Consider the following 19504-nt stretch of genomic DNA (forward strand, 5'->3'; position numbering starts at 1 on the left):
ATATTCCTGTTTCTCCGGGAAAAAAAAATGTTAATCACTATTAGGCAACGCCTTTAATATGTGTATGCACAACCACAGGCCTACCTGTATGTATATATATATATACATATATATATATATATATATAGCCTTTGAATTGCATCTAGGTACAACCTGTCCGCTCCTCCACGATCGGGATGTTGAGGTGCTGACTCGTACGCTCCAAAAAATTCAGTTTGTAGATGGTTGTGGGTTAGAGATAGCTAACCTCACCACACGAGATCCGAGTTTGCTCCACGCCTGCCACCATCGTCAAATCTTAGCTGGCACATGTTGCACGGCAACAAGGCTACGCCCCATCTGCTCCACACGCGTACGCTAGACTCTAGCTTCCTGCTCCAACCTGGGCCCCGTCATCTCCACGCCTCCCTCTCTGTAATGCCAACTTTCTACACCTTTTCCATCATTCAGGGCAATTGGCCATCCCTCCATTTTGCAAGCAATCTTTGGGGCCAACAAGGGTAAAGGTCACATAAGAAAAGTTGTTGGTGCCATTAATAAGAGTATAATAAGGATTCAATGCTTAAGGCTGGGTAGTTTTAGGTCTCCTTATGAACTTGTGCTGCCACCAATTATCAAATAAGAAATTATCCCCATGACTCTAGCCGCTTGGGCATGCCATCCATGAGCTGCTTAAGTGCCCCATCCATCAGGTCCCCTCAGGACCTTTCAAGACAAGCATCTATGGCCACCACTGAAGAGAGAGTAAAGTCCACTTGCTTAGTCTCACAAGATGCACAAATTACTAGCATAATAACTAGAGATACACATTCAACTGAGCCGACATAGGGATCTTTAAGCACATGGACTACTGGCATTATCAAAGGGCAAGACAGGGAATATGACATTGAGTCTTTCCTGGTTAAGGACTTGTTGTGGAGAAATCCAACTTTATTCATTTGCAAGAACTTGTAAATTTACTTGCACAATATCTTAATGGTGAAGAGATAACCATTCAAACAACGCGTACTATTCTAGATTATTCTATGAAAGACATGAGAGAAGCATCTGCAAAGCAATGCCTGGTGGTGGCATGATAGAAGTCGCACATGATGGGTTTGTCACTGTTCTTCTTCTTGCACTAAGGTGTGATGTTCTTTTGTGGTAGAAGACTTAATTGGCATCAAGGTTTCTTGACTAGAGGTCACAATGTTTGGTACCTTTTGTATACGCACAAGTTCTTAATCAATGCACTCAAGAGCCTCTTGGATTTGTGGATGCATTCCTGTAGCTTGCTAGAGTGAGGGGTAGAAAGAAACAAAATACAAAAGTTCTTGGTTTGTAAAAAATTGACGTCAATTGTGATAATGAGCACCTTGTTGGTGACTTCCTAGTATTTCCTAAAGGTAACTTCAAAGGGCCAATAACCCTTGGTTAGAATTGGTTGACAAGTGCAAAAAGTAAAAGTGATCTTACAAAAGAGATTGAACACATGGTAGAATATCCTAACTGCAAAACTCTAGTCTTTATGCAACCTTCAGTGAAGTTGCTGTCAAAATACACAGCGGAGATGATGACCAGATCTGGGAACACGAACAAAAAACGCATGCAGAAAAACAGCACAAGAGAGAGAGAGATGTAGGCGTGTAACTCTGCTCTGATATACACAAGAAGATCCCGAATATGATACACAATGGAATGGGGGGCTGGGGGCCTATTTATATGGCCCCATAGACCAGTCGGCCTGTGCTACAGGCAGCCGACTGGTCCTGTATCTCCACGACCAGTAAAACAGCCAGTCGGCCAGCTACAGTGAGTCGGCCAGAACAGATTCAGTCGGCCAGCATAAATGCCCCCCTGTCACCTATACGGAGGCCACCCAAGCCATAGAAAAATGGAAAAAATAGGGGAAAAATACGGAGAGTGGGGAAAAATGATAAAACACCTCATAAGGGCGGGCACACCCACAACAAAGGCCCTGGTGTATAAAACTAGACAGGAGATGTCTTCTAACACCCCCTCTCAGCTCCTGGCTGTGAAACCAACAACAGGGAGCTGGGGTGCCGCCTGAGCAAATCCTGAGAGAGCGACTTCGTGAAGAGGTCCACCGTACTGTCCTCCGTCGAACAGAACTCTAGCAAGATATCATCAGCAACGATCTGTTCACGAACAAAGTGCCTCTGGATGACCATGGGTTCCTCCAGTGGAAGCCCAAACCTGCAATGCAACCTCTGCATCCTCACCACCTCACAAGCAGCATCACAAACAGCCCGGTACTCTGCCTTTGTGCTCGACAAGGCAAAAGATGACTGTCTCCTACTGCTCCAAAAACCTGCTCCTGGGCCTGAAGTAGATCTCCTCGTGTCCGGATCTCCTCCCCAAACCGAGTCACTCCAGCCGTGGAGTCGAACTCCATCCAACAATCCCCCTCCTGTGTACAAGAGTCCATGATCCTTCGCATGCCACAGAAACCACAGGAAACGCTATCCTGCCTCCCAAAGAGTCATCTCCAACCATGAGCTCAACTGCCTCATCAGGAAGCTCCCGTCCAATCTGGTGTCCATCAACCAGATCCATGAACCATACAGCTCCTGAGTCAAAGAGACATCACACTACTCACAAGGATCAACACCTGTTACGGTGCACAAACAAGTCCTGGAAACCTGATGAAACCTGTCACCCACCCCCTCTGAATCCGGAACCACAAAGCCGGGAGAAACCACCTCCTTCTGCAAGTAAGCACCTGCCACCTGCCTGGCTTTCCGAAAGGTCCCCGTGGAAAGAACATCCTCATCTACTGGAGGTTCTATGTCCCGAACACTACGAGACATCAGAGCATAAGTGACCTGTTCAGCTTCCTTTGACTGACGAACACAAGAACTACCAACATCAGTACTGGAAAGTTCCTGCCAACTGTTGCCATCTACTGGCAAGCTATCCACCATCTGGTCCCGGAAAGCCCGCACCTGCAGCGTATCCACACTTGAGTGGCCATTACCAGACTGCCACTCATCACAAACCTGAGGACCTGGGAGAGAGAGTGCTAAAAGCCTGTAAACTCCATTCTCCACTCCACCTTCCCAAACTACCTGGCCTGTTGCTTTGTCCCGGAGAGCAACAAAATGCTCATCAAACTCCACCCGTACGCCAGTCTTGCAAACCTGATGCACTGACAACAGATGAAAACCAAGTGCCGGAACATACAACACCTGGGAGGAATGCTTCCCCCCTCTGCCATCGGGAACTATCTCCATCCTGCCCTCACTGTGAACTGGGATAGTGGATGTATCACCAGTAAGAATATGACCAGAAAGCCTGCAGAGATCCTGTAAACCGGAACGGGAAGGAGTCATGTGCCTGGAAGCACCACTATCGAGAAACCACTCCCGAGTATCCGTTGCGGAGAGTCCTCCAATCTCCTCCCTGCCTGAAGAAAATGAAACATCGATGTCCATCACCTCCAGGTGCACAAAAGCCGGAGTCTTCATGATTGCTGCTGAGGAATCTTCATCCTTCTCGGTCTTCCGCTTGGGACACTGCCTCCAGTAGTGGCCTTTCTCGCCACAATCATTACAGGTCCTCTCTGCCTTTAGTTTCTCGCGGTCAGTAACGGACTTCTTCTCAGAAGACTTCTCCGACGAAGCCTTCCCTTTGCCCGTGTTACGGCCTTTCGACCGTTGGCCAGTTAAGGCCTCCGAACCTCCAGCCTGAGGAGGGTTCGTGAATCGTTCCTCCTGGTCCAGGACCATGGGCACAAGCTCCTCCCACGTGATGGTGCTGAGCCTGCCACTGGTAATCAATGACGAGTAAAATGCTGAGTACGAAGAGGGCAAGTGTGACAGCAACGTTATGGCCATGTCCTCTGAAGATATCTCCTTCCCAGCCTGAAGAACTTCCTGCTGAAGAGCTTGCAGCTTGTTAATATGCTCCCGCATCGTCGACGACTTTGCAGGGTTCATAACCGCATCTGTACTTCCAAGGAAATCCTCTTCATGGGCGATACCCTGTTGTAAAGTGAGGCCAAATGCTGCCATATACCTCGGGCCAGCGTCATATGCTTTACATGGTTGATTACCTGTGGTGTGCAATTGAGAAAGATAAACGAACGGACCCTGGCGTTGACACGATCCCACATCTGTGTCTGAGCCTCCCGGTCCTTTCGGGTTGACGGTAACTCCCCTTCCTCAACTTCCGGCCGTGGAATCCCAACAATGACGAAATCAGCGAGGTCGTAAGACTCCAGAACAGATTCCATCATAACCTTCCATATGCCGTAGTTGCTCCCATCCAACTAACGGTCCACTGGGAACGTGGGGAGTGTCGGGATCTTCACATGTCTCTCGGCCATCTCATACAGATCTGCCATTGCGGGGATGTACTCTGAAAAGGGTGGGTGGGTGGGAACAAAGAAGAACTAAAACCTGCAAGTGGCTGTCCAGCAAATCAGCCCACCTTCCTCTTGCTTCTCCTCTTCCCGAACAGTCCAAAACAGTCCACCAATCAGCCACAAAACAGTCCCCCTCTTGCTCACACAAATCCCAAGACCTATCTAGAGCCTAGGGCTCTGATACCATGTCAGAATACGCAGCGGAGATGATGACCAGATCTGGGAACACAAGAGCAAAAACGCATGCAGAAAAACAGCACAAGAGAGAGAGAGATGTAGGTGTGTAACTCTGCTCTGATATACACAAGAAGATCCCGAATATGATACACAATGGAATGGGGGGCTGGGGGCCTATTTATATGGCCCCATAGACCAGTCGGCCTGTGCTACAGGCAGCCGACTGGTCCTGAATCTCCACGACCAGTAAAACAGCCAGTCGGCCAGCTACAGTGAGTCGGCCAAAACAGATTCAGTCGGCCAGCATAAATGCCCCCTTGTCACCTATACTGAGGCCACCCAAGCCATAGAAAAATGGAAAAAATAGGAGAAAAATACGGAGAGTGGGGAAAAATGATAAAACACCTCATAAGGGCGGGCACACCCACAACAAAGGCCCTAGTGTATAAAACTAGACAGGAGATGACTTCTAACAGTTGCTAGCTCTCAAGGATGATCACAAGGAGGGAGCTTTGCCATCAAATGGATTTGAAGCTAGTTGCTCAAACCCCTCTACACCATTGTCAATCGAATATTCTTCAACCTAAACTTCTCCATCGACTACTCCAAAAAAGAAGAATCAAAGAGCTCATAAACGAAAACCAAAATATGCTATCGAGTCCACATATGAATCTACTAGGGAGAAGACTTCCAATGACGTTCCAATAGTTTGTCCAACCATTGACTCCCATCCACCACAATCAAAACTTACAAGAAGTAGGAGAAACAACAGCAACAAATGGAGGTCAAGGCTATAAACTACTCCTGGATGGATCCAAAAGGATCTTTTGCAAGCACAAGGATTTTATAAAGGAAATTCTTAGATTTGGGTCCCTTTAAGCAAAAGAAAACTACCATCTTATCCCAGCCCAAGTACATCAAGGTTGCTTCATCAATGACCATAACCAATGTGTCTCCCACTGTCCAAATCACACTTGGAAGAGGTCAGTATCTTTAGTGAATGCTGGGTGAAGAAGCCTCGTGGAAAGTGAGTCTATGGATTATTTATGTTGAAGCATGGTTTGATTCCCCCCTTCATAAGCTATGTCGTATCCTAAAATTCTTTTTAGGCAGCCAAGTTTGGAGAGGTGGGGATGTTGTAGACACATCCTTAAGTGCCTTGCCCTTGTCTACTCTTAGTGAAGCAATCGCTACTGGTGGTGGAGTTGTCACAATCTTTGTTCGGATAGGTGAACTCCACCTTTTTAGTACAACACCCCCTCAAGAGGAAATAGACATGCCAATACATCATGAAGAGTACCTAAGCCAAATTCACTCTTATGTAAGCACATTTCCACCTCTTCAATTGGATGTAAGAACTTCTCAAGCACTCACATATGTGTACCGTCACCTAGGCCTGCTCAACATAGTACTTGAGTTCCCAAAGGCACGACAGTCATGGTGGATCGGTAGGGATATTACTAAGTCTAAGAAATAATATGGCCTTAAGGTTCTCTGAGTGGTAATTAGAAAGAAAAATTTTACCCAATCATAAGGTCTTTTTAGTTGTATGAATGAATGTAATAATGTGTAAGAACACTTTCAAAGTTGAGAGTGAGCTAGGATACACCTGAGCAAGTGGAAAAATCCAATCCATATTGAGGTTGCACATCCACTACAAATTATAAATTTGGATATGGTCTACACGACTGCACCTCAATAACTTGTGAATCAAACTCATCTAGCAAGCTAATCATCATATAACCATAGCTCATAAGCATGCTCAAATTTGACGTCACTAGATTGATCTTCCCCCTCACTTGTGTTGAGAAATATGGTGCCATTAGAACACACTCGAAAGTTGGGAGTGGGTAAGGTACAAGGCCATCTAGCAAGTTTCCATATCATCAAGGCTAACTTATCCCACATAAGCTCTCAAGGAACTTAGTAGCCACCTTATATAGAAGGGTGACTTCCAAGAAATGTAAACACAATCAACTCATCGTAGGAAATATCAAGTAAGTACATTTGGTTGCATATCTTGTTAGTCTCTTTTAGTTAATTTTTATGCGAGCGTTCATGCTCTTTAATCATGTTTAGCATTTTCTATAATCCTCCTTAGGCTAGCCTAGCCTTGAAGCATGTTTCTCAACATGGTATCAGAGCTCAGCCGGCTAGACTTGGCTAGGTGAATAGGTTAGACTTACATTAGTCTAGGTTGATAGGTTGCAATAGATCTCTCTCCTACACTTGCTAAGTGGTTTAAAAAGAAGGACTGCTACACAAGGAAGGAGATGGATGGTCATAAAACCATGAGAGGTTTTGCACTTGCATTTAAAGAATTAGGGTAATCAAGGGAAGAGATAGAGAGAGACAAGTAGAGGATCTTGCTACTCTCATCACGTCAACAGCTCAGAAGAAAGGAAAGGAAGACATAGAAGATTAGTGTTGATTCCGCAATAGCTACTAACACACCAAGAAAGTCTCATATAACAAACCAAACAATGGTCTAACGACATCAGCGATTAGCTTGAGAGCATCATGACAGCCTCTTTTCATCACGTGGAAGTAAGCAAAAGATAATGAGAGATAAGTGGTTGCAAAGCGAATCGGGCCACGTGAGCAGCAGTGATTGCAAGAGAGAGAATCAAACATGGAAAACAAACACACAGAGTGGTGCTGACTTGGTGGCCTCAATCGTGCGGAGGTTTGGGTCTTTTGCCTACTGGGTCCTCCGAGCTAGCGCAAGTGTTGCATTTCTAGGAAATGAGGGTTCATGTCTTCAAATTCAAGGCTACTGCCCAGATGATCGATTCGGTGTCTGGCTATGGCCTTTTCACAATGGGAAGTGCCAGAGTTAGATCCGACCACCATCGTCACATGCTAGCTCTACATAGTAACTCTTCTCTACAGATTTAGCTTCGTTGCAGGTTGGACAAACCATAGAAAAATTGTATTGCAAAACTGAAGGTGGAAAAGACATTGCGCAGAAAAGCTTATAATGTGCATCAAAGTAATGATATCTTTTACCAATCTGCTTCACTCCATCAGTATTAGTACCAGCACTCAAACAGCATCTTCTGTCTTCTTCTTCTGTATGGGTACACAGAAAGGTGCAAGGTGCAAGGTGCAACAAAAGAAACTAGCAGCTTGATTTTGACCACATAAAAATTTGGAGATAAGTAATTTTTTAAAAAAAAACTCTAAAAGCTCTACAAAGGCTTAACTAGTTCGAGACTAGTTCACATGGTTGAACCCAAGTACACACGACTTAGATTCAAGAGTTTTTTACACGAGCTGCCACACAGTGTATGGAACTACCATGGGTGTCTCTTGCATAAAATATTACATTTTTTGCTCTCATCTAATGGGTCCTAGACACTACCATGGAGACTCAAGAACCTCATGGTAAGACCACCTGCTTCATTACATAATGTCGCATTAGTGTGTTAACAAAAAAAGAGAGGAACCAAAGGCATAATAAGATGACAACACCGAAATGGAAAAGAAGGAGACAATTCAACGAGAAAAAGCCGCAAGTCAAGCCAAAGTGTAGAGACCAAGAGCCAAGAAGCATCCAACAATGCAAAGAAGAAAAATAAAGGAACTAGCAACCACTTTCCTAACCTAATCATATCATAAGTTAAACGCCACCAAATGAGAAGGAAAATTAATATGTTTTGAGCATACTTTACCACTAGAGAGTAGCCAAAGTAGCACCTTGGGGGAGTAAAACTCAACCCGACCACCTCTAAAAATAACATCTAAGCTAGAGAGTAACTAAGACAAAAGAAGCTTTGAGTTACCTAGCCAAGTTAGAAATGAGCGCCTGGTGTTGGAATCACTCGCCTAATCCGAGTCACTAAAGCCATTGAGGGTCCTACCCACAACATAGGTGATGCCGTACTCCTGAATGCCATACTCTAGTAATCCAAATGTGGCTATCACATAGACTTTCATCCATTGGAAAACAACCTATCAACCGGATAGAAGTTGATTTTATGCCTTTCTATATTACCAACCAATGCCTGAGCATAACAATGGGAAAGTTAGATCTTGTTAAAGACATAGAATCCATGGGACAAACTTCTATACCTTAGATCAATATTTATACTTGTTGAATCACTTGAGTTTATATATTTTGTAAGAGAAGTTTGTAATTATTTCTCTCAATATGATTTTTTGTTTATTTAGAAGTGAGCAATGCTAAATATTATAATAGAAATTTTGAGAAACAAAGGTGTTATCGTTTACTATCATCTCGTAGCTTCAAAATTATTAAAAAGAAAGAAATTTATCTTTCAGAACCACCGAGAATTTTGACATCACACCACTCAAATGGTGGAGGAACTAGATAACGTCAATAATTATGTGTTGTTCAAAAAGGAGTTATGCAATGTAATGGAGTGTCCAAAGTGCAAAGAACCACTCTACAAAGAGGATTCTATGACTGGAAAAGTGCCTAAAAAGGTCTTGCGTCGTTTTCCCCTTGCACCTCGTTTAGAGATGTTTGGATGCCCCAAGATTGCAAAGTTGCAAACATGGCATGCACATAACAGGAGCCGGGACACTACACTAAGAATTCTTGTTGATTGCAAAAATTTTCAACATATAGAGAGAGAATAGCCAACCTTTAAGAGCGAGCCACAACACTTACGGCTTGGCCTAGCAGCTGACGGGATCAACCCTTTTGGCTTAATGTCTTCCAAGTCGACAACGTGACCAATTGTCCTCATCAACTACAATATTCCCCCTTACTTGTCTATTAAGAAGGAATACTTACTTCTCAGCCTCTTGATTCCTGGTGAGTACTGCAGATGAACATTTACCGTTAAGATGGTTATGTGCTTCATTTATAATCATATGTTTTATCATTGTAATGTAGGAAAGCACCAAGTACAGAACATGGATGTGTACTTGGATCCTCTTATTGAAGAGATGCAACAACTATGTGAAGGTATTGAAATGTTTGACATTTCTCGAGCGGATGAAAGTCATAATTTTAATCTCAGGGCCATTCTCACATGGACCATCCACAACCACCCTGGACTTTCATGGGTTTCAGGTATGAGAACTAGATAATTTGACATCCCAACTGACGTCTAAATTTGAGAGCACCCGACGCTTATCTTTGAAATGTTTTGTATGACTAATAGAGTTGTAGGTTTATCTACAAAAGGGAAGAGGGCATGTCATACTTGTGGCCCTGAATTCGATTGCGAGCACAATAAAAGTTTGCACAAGTGTGTGTATCGATCATATAGACGATTTTTACCCATGGACCAGGAATTAAGGAGGCCAAAGGCAGACGAGTTCAATGGTAAGCAAGAAACACGAGGGCCACCTCGGATTGTGCATCCCAAGGATTGGGAAGTTGCATGGCGGCAAGCAATACATAAACGACAAATGCATCAAACAGCTACGTGGGGTGAAAAAGGCAAGCTTGAAGCTGATGGCTTAAAAGCATCAGCTTCTAACATTTCTATATTTTATAATCTTGAGTATTGGTCTAAGTTAAAAATTGTTCATTTGTTAGATCCCATGCATATTTTTAAGAATTTGGTTAAGTCTCTTTGGAAGCGTCTTACAGGTGAGAGGGACACAGAAACAATGCGTGCAGACCTTGAAGCATCCCAAACTAAGAGCCATTTATGGAAGAAGAGTGACGGCTCTTATGAAGAAGCTCCATGGACATTGAACAAAAACGAGCTTAAAATAGTGCTCGATCGTATCAAGGCCTTTCGAACACCCATTGGATGTGGCGGGTCATGGAGGTTATTGTTTGACTCGAAGGAGGATAAATTGTCTAACTTGAAGACGCACGACTGGCATAACTTCTTGAAGCACATGCTTCCCCTTGTGATTCAAAGTTTTTTGACTCCAACCATTCGAGACATCATATATCGATTGGGCGAATTAGCCAGGTATGTAATAGGAATTTTGATGCCATGCCTTTGACATTCTCGTAACTTGGCATAACATATACTAATGGATTGGAGCATATCTCATAGGTTCGTTGCCTTAAAAGAGATTGACCCTGTAGACTTTCCTCAAATGCAAGCCCATTCCATTCATCTTTTGTGTCTCATGGAGAAGGAGCTGCAAAAAAAGGGGCTTCTTTGATATACATGTAAATTGTCTAATTCACCTAATAGATGGGATGTCCTTTGCAAGAGTAGCAAGTCGATGGATGTTCGTCTTCGGGAGATTTATGAAGGTGGTGAAGGCCTTCGTCCATCAAAAAGACCGACCAGAGGACTCAATAGCCCAAGGATGGCTTGTACAACAAACAATGTTCTACGCAACCAAGTACATAGTTCAAATAGATCCGGGTGCACCAAGGCTATGGACAGGTGACGAGTCTAAAAAGGTTTCAGGTGAGGTCCTATGTGGCAAAGGCAAGATGGTAAAGATGTCTTCCACAATGCGTACTCAAATAAATGAATTTATCATCAACAATGATGAGGCTAGAAAATAACATGTAGGACTAGCTTCAAGAAGAAAAAGGAAGCGGAGAAACTTCACCTTTCGAGAGTGGATATATGTGAGGTTGGAAGAAGAAGCTAACAATGGTAGGCAAGTTAACCACGATGAGTTGGAGCAAGCTCATGGATGTGAGATTATTGCAACTCTTCTTCTTTGTCTCATCCTCTTGACTATCTGTTTCTTATACCTACATTCTTAATGTTTTTCATGCAGGCCACTTTCCACAGCTCCATGTGGGCTTATGGGCGGCATTTGCGTATTTCAAGTATCGACTTGCATCGTGTCACCATGGACTCTTGTATAGTAGCAGACTTTGAGCAAGAAGGTCAATCAAGCGCAGCTGATATGCAAATCCGATGCTCACAAAGATAGGCTATGTAGGTATTCTAGAGATAATCTTGGAGGTTGTACAGGACTAAGTTTTGCTCAAGGTGAAATGGTATCAGACGTAGTATCGAGGTTTAGGAACTACGTTTAGACTAGATGACCGTGGATTTTATGCCATCGACTCTACGAACTACGTGAGCTCCACTGGAAAAAAGAAAGCTTGTTTCCAGTCCATTGCGAGAGGCTTTCTGTTTTCCAAATCCTCGTTCGTTATGCACTATCCACCATGAGCCTAATGAGGTGAATGATGCTCCCATACAGGTAGTAGACAACACATTGAGCGAGGATGCAAGTGATGCAGGTGACTCACATGCAAACATGGATAGTAATGGGGAGGATTCAATCCTAAATGATGGGCAATACTTCCAAGACGATGACATGCAAGACAATGACATGGAGGATTGGGGTGGCATTGAGATCCATCTAGAGATTGAAGGGGAGGAGGCCTTGGCAAATGAGCGAGAAAACTTTGAAGTGGAGGGGGACTTACACACAACAACATAGAGCGTGCACAAACTCTACAAATCCACGTAACTTCATAACTTAATAAATATCTTTTAAAAACATGATTGCTTACCTTGCCTTGCCACGTCGATGCTTCAAGATGAGCTTCATGTCTTGCTCGATCAGCTTTTCGTTCCATCTGGCTCCATACTCCTCTTAATTGTTTCTTTATTTTATTTATAGTCACCCTTTTTGATGACTTCCATGCCAAAAAAACAAAGTACGAAATATACGAAAGCTACAATATATGACTCATTACAATTCACTTTTAGAGAAAGCTTCTTTAAAATAATGTAGTTTTGAAATACTTACTCCCAATAAATATGGATGTCTGGCATGTAAAGCAACACCAACTCTTTCAGTCTGCCCCTGAAGGAGCCGCCAACGATGTCCGTGTAATGTGCATGATGGTCAGGTGCACCACACTACCGCGAATCAAGATAATCGGGGTAGTAGTGGGAGGAGCAGCAATAGTGGAAGGAGGAGCAGTGGTGGACGGAGGAGCGGTAGTGGAAGGAGCAGCAGTAGAGGATAGAAGATCAATAGTGGAAGGAGCGGTGAGCAGAAGGAGCAACAATAGTGGAAGGAGCGGTGGCAGTGCTGGGTGGCTCGGTACCCTCAAGAGGGCGTGAACTACATGAGCCTGGAATAAGACCCCTGAAACAAATAGGCAATTGTAAGTATTTTAAGTATTTTTTATGCATGATAATTTGTGTATAAAAAATACAGTCTCTCATGTGCAGGAAAAAATACAGTCTCTCATGTGCAGGAAATTACAAAGATTAATGAGTTTTATAGTCCTTCAGGTGCTTATCTATTCACGTATTTCATTAAATCCAAGGAGATACTAACATTTTTTGCTGAAGGAAAGAGAGATCTGGCTTGGGTGCTTCCATCTAAATTCATCACAGATGGAAGTAAGGGGTTCAACTTCCCACTCTCTTCGTCTCATGGTCTTGCAAAAAAAGAGCTGATTGTTGGCAGGTTTGGGGGGATCAACAGCTAGAACATGAACTAATCTTCGGCATGAACTAATCTTCGGCATGAACTATCTAAATCTCTGACTAAATCAGCATTAAAATAGTATTTTTCCTAGCCCTAGAATGGGATTTTTCTGGGTATTTTCTGATTTATTTAGGGTTTTTGTCTTGGCTGCTAGCCTACACCTTTTAGACTGACCGACCAACACCCCCCCCCTGCCCCCCTCAATATATATAGCCTTGCCTATCATTCATCATTCATATACCACTTCATTGTTATATCCAGTACCATATGGACACATCATGGGAAAGTAGCCCACCCTCTGCTGCAGGCCACCGTGGGACAGCAGCCCTCCTTGCATCAGCACTGACATGAGCATTTGTCATCTGGGCCTTACATCATTTACATATCAGCCTGTCATCTGCGTTTACCTTAGGCTTACATCTACGTTTACATCAGGTATACATTAGTGTTTACTTCAGCACACCATCTGAGCTTACATCAGTGCTTCATCATCAGTAGACATCAACGCTTACATCAGCACCTCATCTACTGTCATCTATGTTACACATCAACTTAACCTGTCATCAGGCTAACATCAGCATTTACATCTGGGCTGACATCAGCCTTGCATCAGCCTGTCTTCAGCGCTTACATCTGGGCTGATGTCAGTGTTTTTCAGCCTTACTTTAGCCTTACATCAGGCTTAAATCAACGCTTATATCAGGGATCACATCATTGCTTACATTAGCATATCATCTACGTTTTACCACATCCCATGGGACGGCAGCCCCCTCTGCTATACAGAGATCATATCAGCGTTTTTACCTCACCTCTCACCATTGGGACATCAGCCCACTCGGAAACCTCAGGATGACAGCCCACTCTCTGCTTAGCTTCACCATTGACATCGTATTAGGTACCACTGATGTGACAGGGCATGCAGCCTACACCAGTGATGTGAGAGGACATGCAGCCTACACCAATAGATGGGAATTGAAAAACCAAGAATTCGCATGATGTTGTGAGAGGGCATGCAGCCCACACCAGTGATTTAAGAGGGCATGCAACCCAAGAAAGTGATGTAAGTGGGCATGCAGCCTGAACAGATGTTATGAGGGGGGATGCCACCCATGCAATAGTGATGTGAGAGGGCATGCAGCCCGCACCATCGACATCATATCAAGTACCAGTGATGTGAGAGGACCACCAGTGATGTTAGCCCATCTTTTGGCCCCTAGTGTGGTGTGCTGTGTACATGTCTTCTTTTTTTTATCTGGCATGCTTATGTGCAATTTTAGTTTTCAAGATTGATAAGATTTCCGTGTTACAGTTTCCCTTCCGTTTACATTGGTATCAGAGCTTGGCTTTCTACACAGTTTTTACCTTATATGATGCTGGATATAGCTATAAGGAGTCATTATCCGTGAGAGAAGGTTGGGATTCTTAGGTAGCCCTCGTCTTATTGTCGTACCTTGAAAGAGGTTACTCTTGGTTTAAGCGGCAGTGAGCATGTGGAAAGGCTTCGTGGCCCTCCTGTCTCTGTAGGAGCCCTGTTGCACCCTTGTAGTCTATTCAGTATCATTCTTGGAAAACTGGTAGAGAGTGATTCCGGGGCACGGAAATTCTTTTCTTTCTAAAAATCTAGTAAACACATTATGTCCAGCCAGTCAAATCATTCTATGGAAGACTCTATCACCCGTATTCGCCATATGTGGGAAGAGGATAGAGACAGGGTTCATGTTGGGGCTTTGGCAAATAACGATCCACCGCTGTCTGCTAGGACTGAGAATGAACAGGACATTGATGCTTTGATGAATGCGCTTGAAGAGCTCCATGCTTTGTAAAGGGACCCAGATGTACAGAGGGTCATTGAATCAAAGTCTCATGTCAAAGGCTGATGTGGTCACTTTTGATGCAATTGTCCAACAGATGGAAATTGACAAACCTCAAGAGTTGGCTGTTGCTTATTTGAAAAGCTGTGGTGATGTTATTTTCGATGATGAGGAAAAGTGTTTCTTCACATAGCAACCTCGTAGGCTAACCCATGAAAGGAATTCAGATGATGTTGTGAGAGGGCATGCACCTGCACTAGTGATGTGAGAGGGCATGCAGCTCGCACCAGCGATGTAAGAGGGCATGCAGCCCGAGCAAGTGATGTAAGTGGGCATGCAGGCCGAACAAATGCTATGAGGGAGCAGTCCATGCAACAGATATGAGGGGACATGGAGCCTAAGGAGATGATATAGATCGACATGCAGCTTGAGGGGGTGAGGGGTTTTCAGCCCATTTGAGAGATGCAGAAGATCTTCATGCATTGTCAGTGGTATCTCCACCTTCTAGGTATGTTCCTTCTCCTAGAGTTACATCCAGAGAGGAGGGTGTTGCATGGGAAATTAGCCCTAGAACTGGGCACCATCGCCATCATAGATATGATGAGGACAACTTATAGGTTGTACACACTAGACATGACTTATTTAATCCACGTGGCGGTCAAAGCGTGGACTCTTGACAATATTTAGGCCATCTTCAAGTAGGCGCCCCCCTTCTAGACCTAAAAAGCACACATGGGAGATAATACTGGTGGAGGAGCTCTAATCTTGAGAGAAGACTCCAGTTTTATGTGAGGCGCCTGCTTTTCTGGTGCATGGGAGCTGGTCGACTGCTTCTACAGGCTGCCATCTACCACGACAAAAACCTCACGAGTGTATGCGAGATGTGGGTCGACTCCTTCTGGATGCTCCCTACTATTGGTTGACTGGTTTACAACCCTAAATAGAGGCTGGATAGGTCATAAAAATAGACGAGAAAAGCTAGTTGAAGCGGCTGCATAGGTTTTCTATTGAACAGAGACTGTCAGCTTTATGTACGGCTGGTAGTCATTACTTTTTGGGGCAGCTGAAGGCTGGTCAACTGTTGCAAACACCTCTTCAGAGCTGGTTGACTTGATCTGTGAGCCATACAGGAAGAAGGTGAAGACATAGGGTTGTTCCGAGGGGGGGGAGGGGGGGGCGGGCCTCATGTGGGAGTGCTATGGGCTGTCCATAGTTGTCCTACATGTGCTTGATGACATAAGTGCCTTCTTGTGGTGAGAATTATCAGCAAAATTCTACAGATGTTTATTGTACTGGAAGAATAGGTGCTAGTGGAGAATCCCTGGGCACCTGTGAATTTGTATTTGGAAGCATACTCCTTTTTGGTAATCTAACCATAAGGGGGAGGGGGGGGCTGCTGGATCAACCCATCTTCTCGCCCCTAGTGTGGTGTACTATGCGGATTTGTCTTCTTCTTTTATTTGGCATGCTTATGTGTATTTTCAATTTTCAAGATTGATAAGATTTTCGTGTTACAGTTGCCCTTCCGTTTACAGCAGCCACCTATTCCGCATCAATCTTTACATCCAGGCTATTTTTGCAGAGGTTCTGTGTTCCAGTCTATGACTGGGGGTTATCCTCAAGGGGGCATGGGAATGCAAGGCAGTATGTATGGTGGTATGCAGCCCGGAATGCAAGGAAACATGTATGGTGGTATGCAACCTGGAATGCAAGGAAACATGTATGGGGGCATGCAGCCCGGAATGCATAGTGGCACGTTTGGTAACATGGGAGGGTCTGCAGGACTGCATGGTATGAAGGGTGTGTCCTGCATGGTATGAAGGGTGTGAGTATGTATGGTGGTATGCAGCCCGGAATGCAAGGAAACATGTACGGTGGTATGCAACCTAGAATGCAAGGAAACATGTATGGAGGCATGCAGCCCGGAATGCATAGTGGCACGTTTGGTAACATGAGAGGGTCTGCAGGACTGCATGGTATGCAAGGTGTGGGAACTAGAAGTGTTGACCCTAGTATGGACATGAATGCAAGGGGTAGCAATCTTATAAAGCCACTTTCTTACAAGTTTTATGACAGTGAGGAGTTTTATATCATGCCACTTGATGGGTCTAGTGATTATCTGGTTTATGGATTTAAGGATATTTGTGACACAGTTGCCTCTTCTACCTGTGTCTAGTTATTATCCGGCTTATGGAATGACAGTTGCCTCATGTGCCTGTGGCTGGTTATTATCAGAGTTGTTAACTCAGGATATGGATAAAGATTCTTTCTTGATACAATTGGCTCTTGTGCCCGTATCTAGTGTCAAATCATGGATCTGAATTTATGGCTTTAATGCCGGAATTATAAAATATCATGGATTGGCGGTGCATTCATTATACTTGCAGGATATCTCAGTGGTACTGGGTTTATACAGTTGCGGACAACTGCTTTATAAGACGGAGGAGATGCCACCATTTGGTCCCTTCATTAGTCTTGACGAGTATTTTGAATAGAGTCCAACTCGGATTCCATAGCATCCATCCAATTTGGGCTATCAAAGGCATCCTTATGACACAGTGGCTCCTCATTGCAAGAAATAGCAACCAAAGCAACACTAGTATCCACCAAGTGTCCCTGCATATGACGGTGAGCTAACCTTGTGCGGGCAGGTAAGGGTTCAGCTGGTTTGTTGTCCCTTAAAGTGTCAATCGGCCATCTTGGGACTTCTCTTTCTCTCTGTATGACAGTCCTTTCATTTTCCACTGCATTATCTGTGTCATCCTGAGCATCAAGGGAAATATCAAGGTGCAAATCAACAGGTAATCTGGGCTGTATAGCAGGTGGATGTGACTGAATTGAAGGCTGAGGGTGACTCACAATAGACTCAAGAGATTCAGGAGCATTTCCAAACAAGTGCAACAATGAATCAAAGACATCTGCCACTCTAACAGTGGGCTGTTTGCAACAGTCCAGCAAAGGCATTACTTTATTCTCATCAAAGATAACATCTCAATTGACAAGAATCTTTCGAGTGCTTGGCTGGTATAATCTGTAACCTGCACTTTCAGAACTGTACCCAAGAAAGATGCACGTCACTGCCTCCAAGCTTGTGTCGAAGCTGAGGTGGTACATGTGCATATGCAAGAGAACCAAAGACCCACACGTGAGAGATAGTAGGCTTCCGACCTGTTTCAGGCCTCATAAGGAGTAATTGTTTTCAATGCCCTTGTAGGTGCATGGTTCAACACATAGTTTTCACACATAAGGGCATTTGTCCAGAAACGATTGGGTAAAGATTTCCCCTTCAACATGCACCTAGACATCTCCATTCATGTTTGGTCCTTCCGTTCTGCAATCCCATTCTGTTGTGGAGTGTAAGGAATAGTACACTGATGCTTAATGCCTTGGGATGCCAAAAAATCAGCAAATTCATGAGGCATATACTCACCCACCCTGTCTGTCCATAAGGTGACCAGCTTGTGCCCACTTTCATTTTCAATAAGTGCAAGCACCTGCTTGAAGTTTGCCAAGACCTGTGACTTGGTCTTCAATGCACATACCCATGTAAAGCAGGTGAAGTCATCCACAAGGTGACAAAATAGTAAAATCCTCCAAGAGACTCAGTGTTCATTGGCCCACATACATCATTGTGAAGTAAATGCAATTTCCTAGCAGCACCAATTGTCTCATCTTTTGGAAAAGAAGACCTGTGCACCTTTCCAATAAGGCATCCCTCACAAACATGCTTCTTTGGCATATGCATCTTAGGAAGATCAATTAGCATCTCCTGTGAATGAAGTTTCACAAGACTGCCATAATTGAGGTGTCCTAATCTCTCATGCCACAAGTGGGTATCATTAAGAGCTGAAGCATCTATTCCATGAGCCTATGTGACAAATTGTCTATCAAAGAGATCAAGGGTATATAAACCACTCATCAATGTCCCAGAAATGACAATGGTACTACCATGCCTGCAATCATAAACTACACAACAATAGCCATCAAAAGTAACTCTATATCCAGCAAGAGCAATGGATAGAGAGGATTATAGTGACATGTAACAATAAAGGCCCAATCATTGTGAGCAATATTATGGCTTGGCTTTCCGCAATAATTACACCTCTTTTTCTTCTCACCATCACCTTGGCTAGACTCATATGAAGTGCCTGCATTACCCTTTGAGTGATTTTTACCCTTTCCAGCCTTGCCTTTGCCTCTATGAGGTGCTGCAAATGCCTGATATGCATTCAATGAAGCCTTCCAGTTATACCGGCTCTGCTCCTCCTGCAAAAGAAATGTGACCAGCTCATCAAAAGTGTAATGATTAGGGTTTCCATTAGCCACCAATCGAAGAGTAGTAGCAAACGCCTCATAAGGTTCAGACAGTCCATCCAATGTGGTGGACACAAGCTCAGTATCTGGCTTATGGATTTATGGATATTTGGGACACATTTGCCTCTTGTGCCTATGTCTAGTTATTATCCGGCTTATGGAATGACATAGTTGGCTCTTTTGCCTGTGTTTGGTTATTATCAGATTTTTTGACTAAGGATATGGATAAAGTTTCTTCCTTGATATACGGTTGGATCTTGTGCCCATATCTAGTGTCAGATCGTGGATCTAGATTTATGGCTTTAATGCCTGAATTATAAAATATCATGGATTGGCGATACATCTACTATACTTGAAGGATATCTCAATGGTACCAGGTTTATACAGTTGCGGACAACTGCTTTTATACGACAAAGGAGATGTCGCCATTTGGTCCCTTCACCAGTCTTGACCAGTGTTGTGAATAGAGTCCAAC

At 43.9% G+C, this 19504-nt stretch overlaps 1 protein-coding gene across 7 annotated transcripts in view; it reads right to left on the bottom strand.

The window, feature by feature from the left end:
* Positions 1-251: 251 nt before the first annotated feature.
* The window catches only part of LOC147637623 (uncharacterized), a 37847-nt gene continuing 18594 nt past the window's right edge, over positions 252-19504 (bottom strand). For 2 of the 7 annotated variants that reach the window (XR_015265992.1, XM_086798925.1), the window contains 2 exons: positions 11973-12556; positions 7749-7940 (listed from right to left, as the gene is read on the bottom strand). Coding sequence is in view for 6 of the 7 variants with exons in the window: in XM_086798925.1 (XP_086655051.1) it covers positions 12439-12556 (118 nt within the window). In the remaining variant the exon portion in view is untranslated. Of the gene's footprint in view, positions 484-7748; positions 7941-11972; positions 12557-19504 lie in introns of those variants that run through there. The other 5 variants (XM_086798930.1, XM_086798929.1, XM_086798928.1 and 2 more) reach the window with 5 other exon arrangements.

Source organism: Cibotium barometz, chromosome 6 (genome assembly GCF_041138505.1).
Source record: "Cibotium barometz isolate CiBa-2024 chromosome 6, ASM4113850v1, whole genome shotgun sequence".
Classification (NCBI taxonomy): Eukaryota; Viridiplantae; Streptophyta; class Polypodiopsida; order Cyatheales; family Cibotiaceae; genus Cibotium; species Cibotium barometz.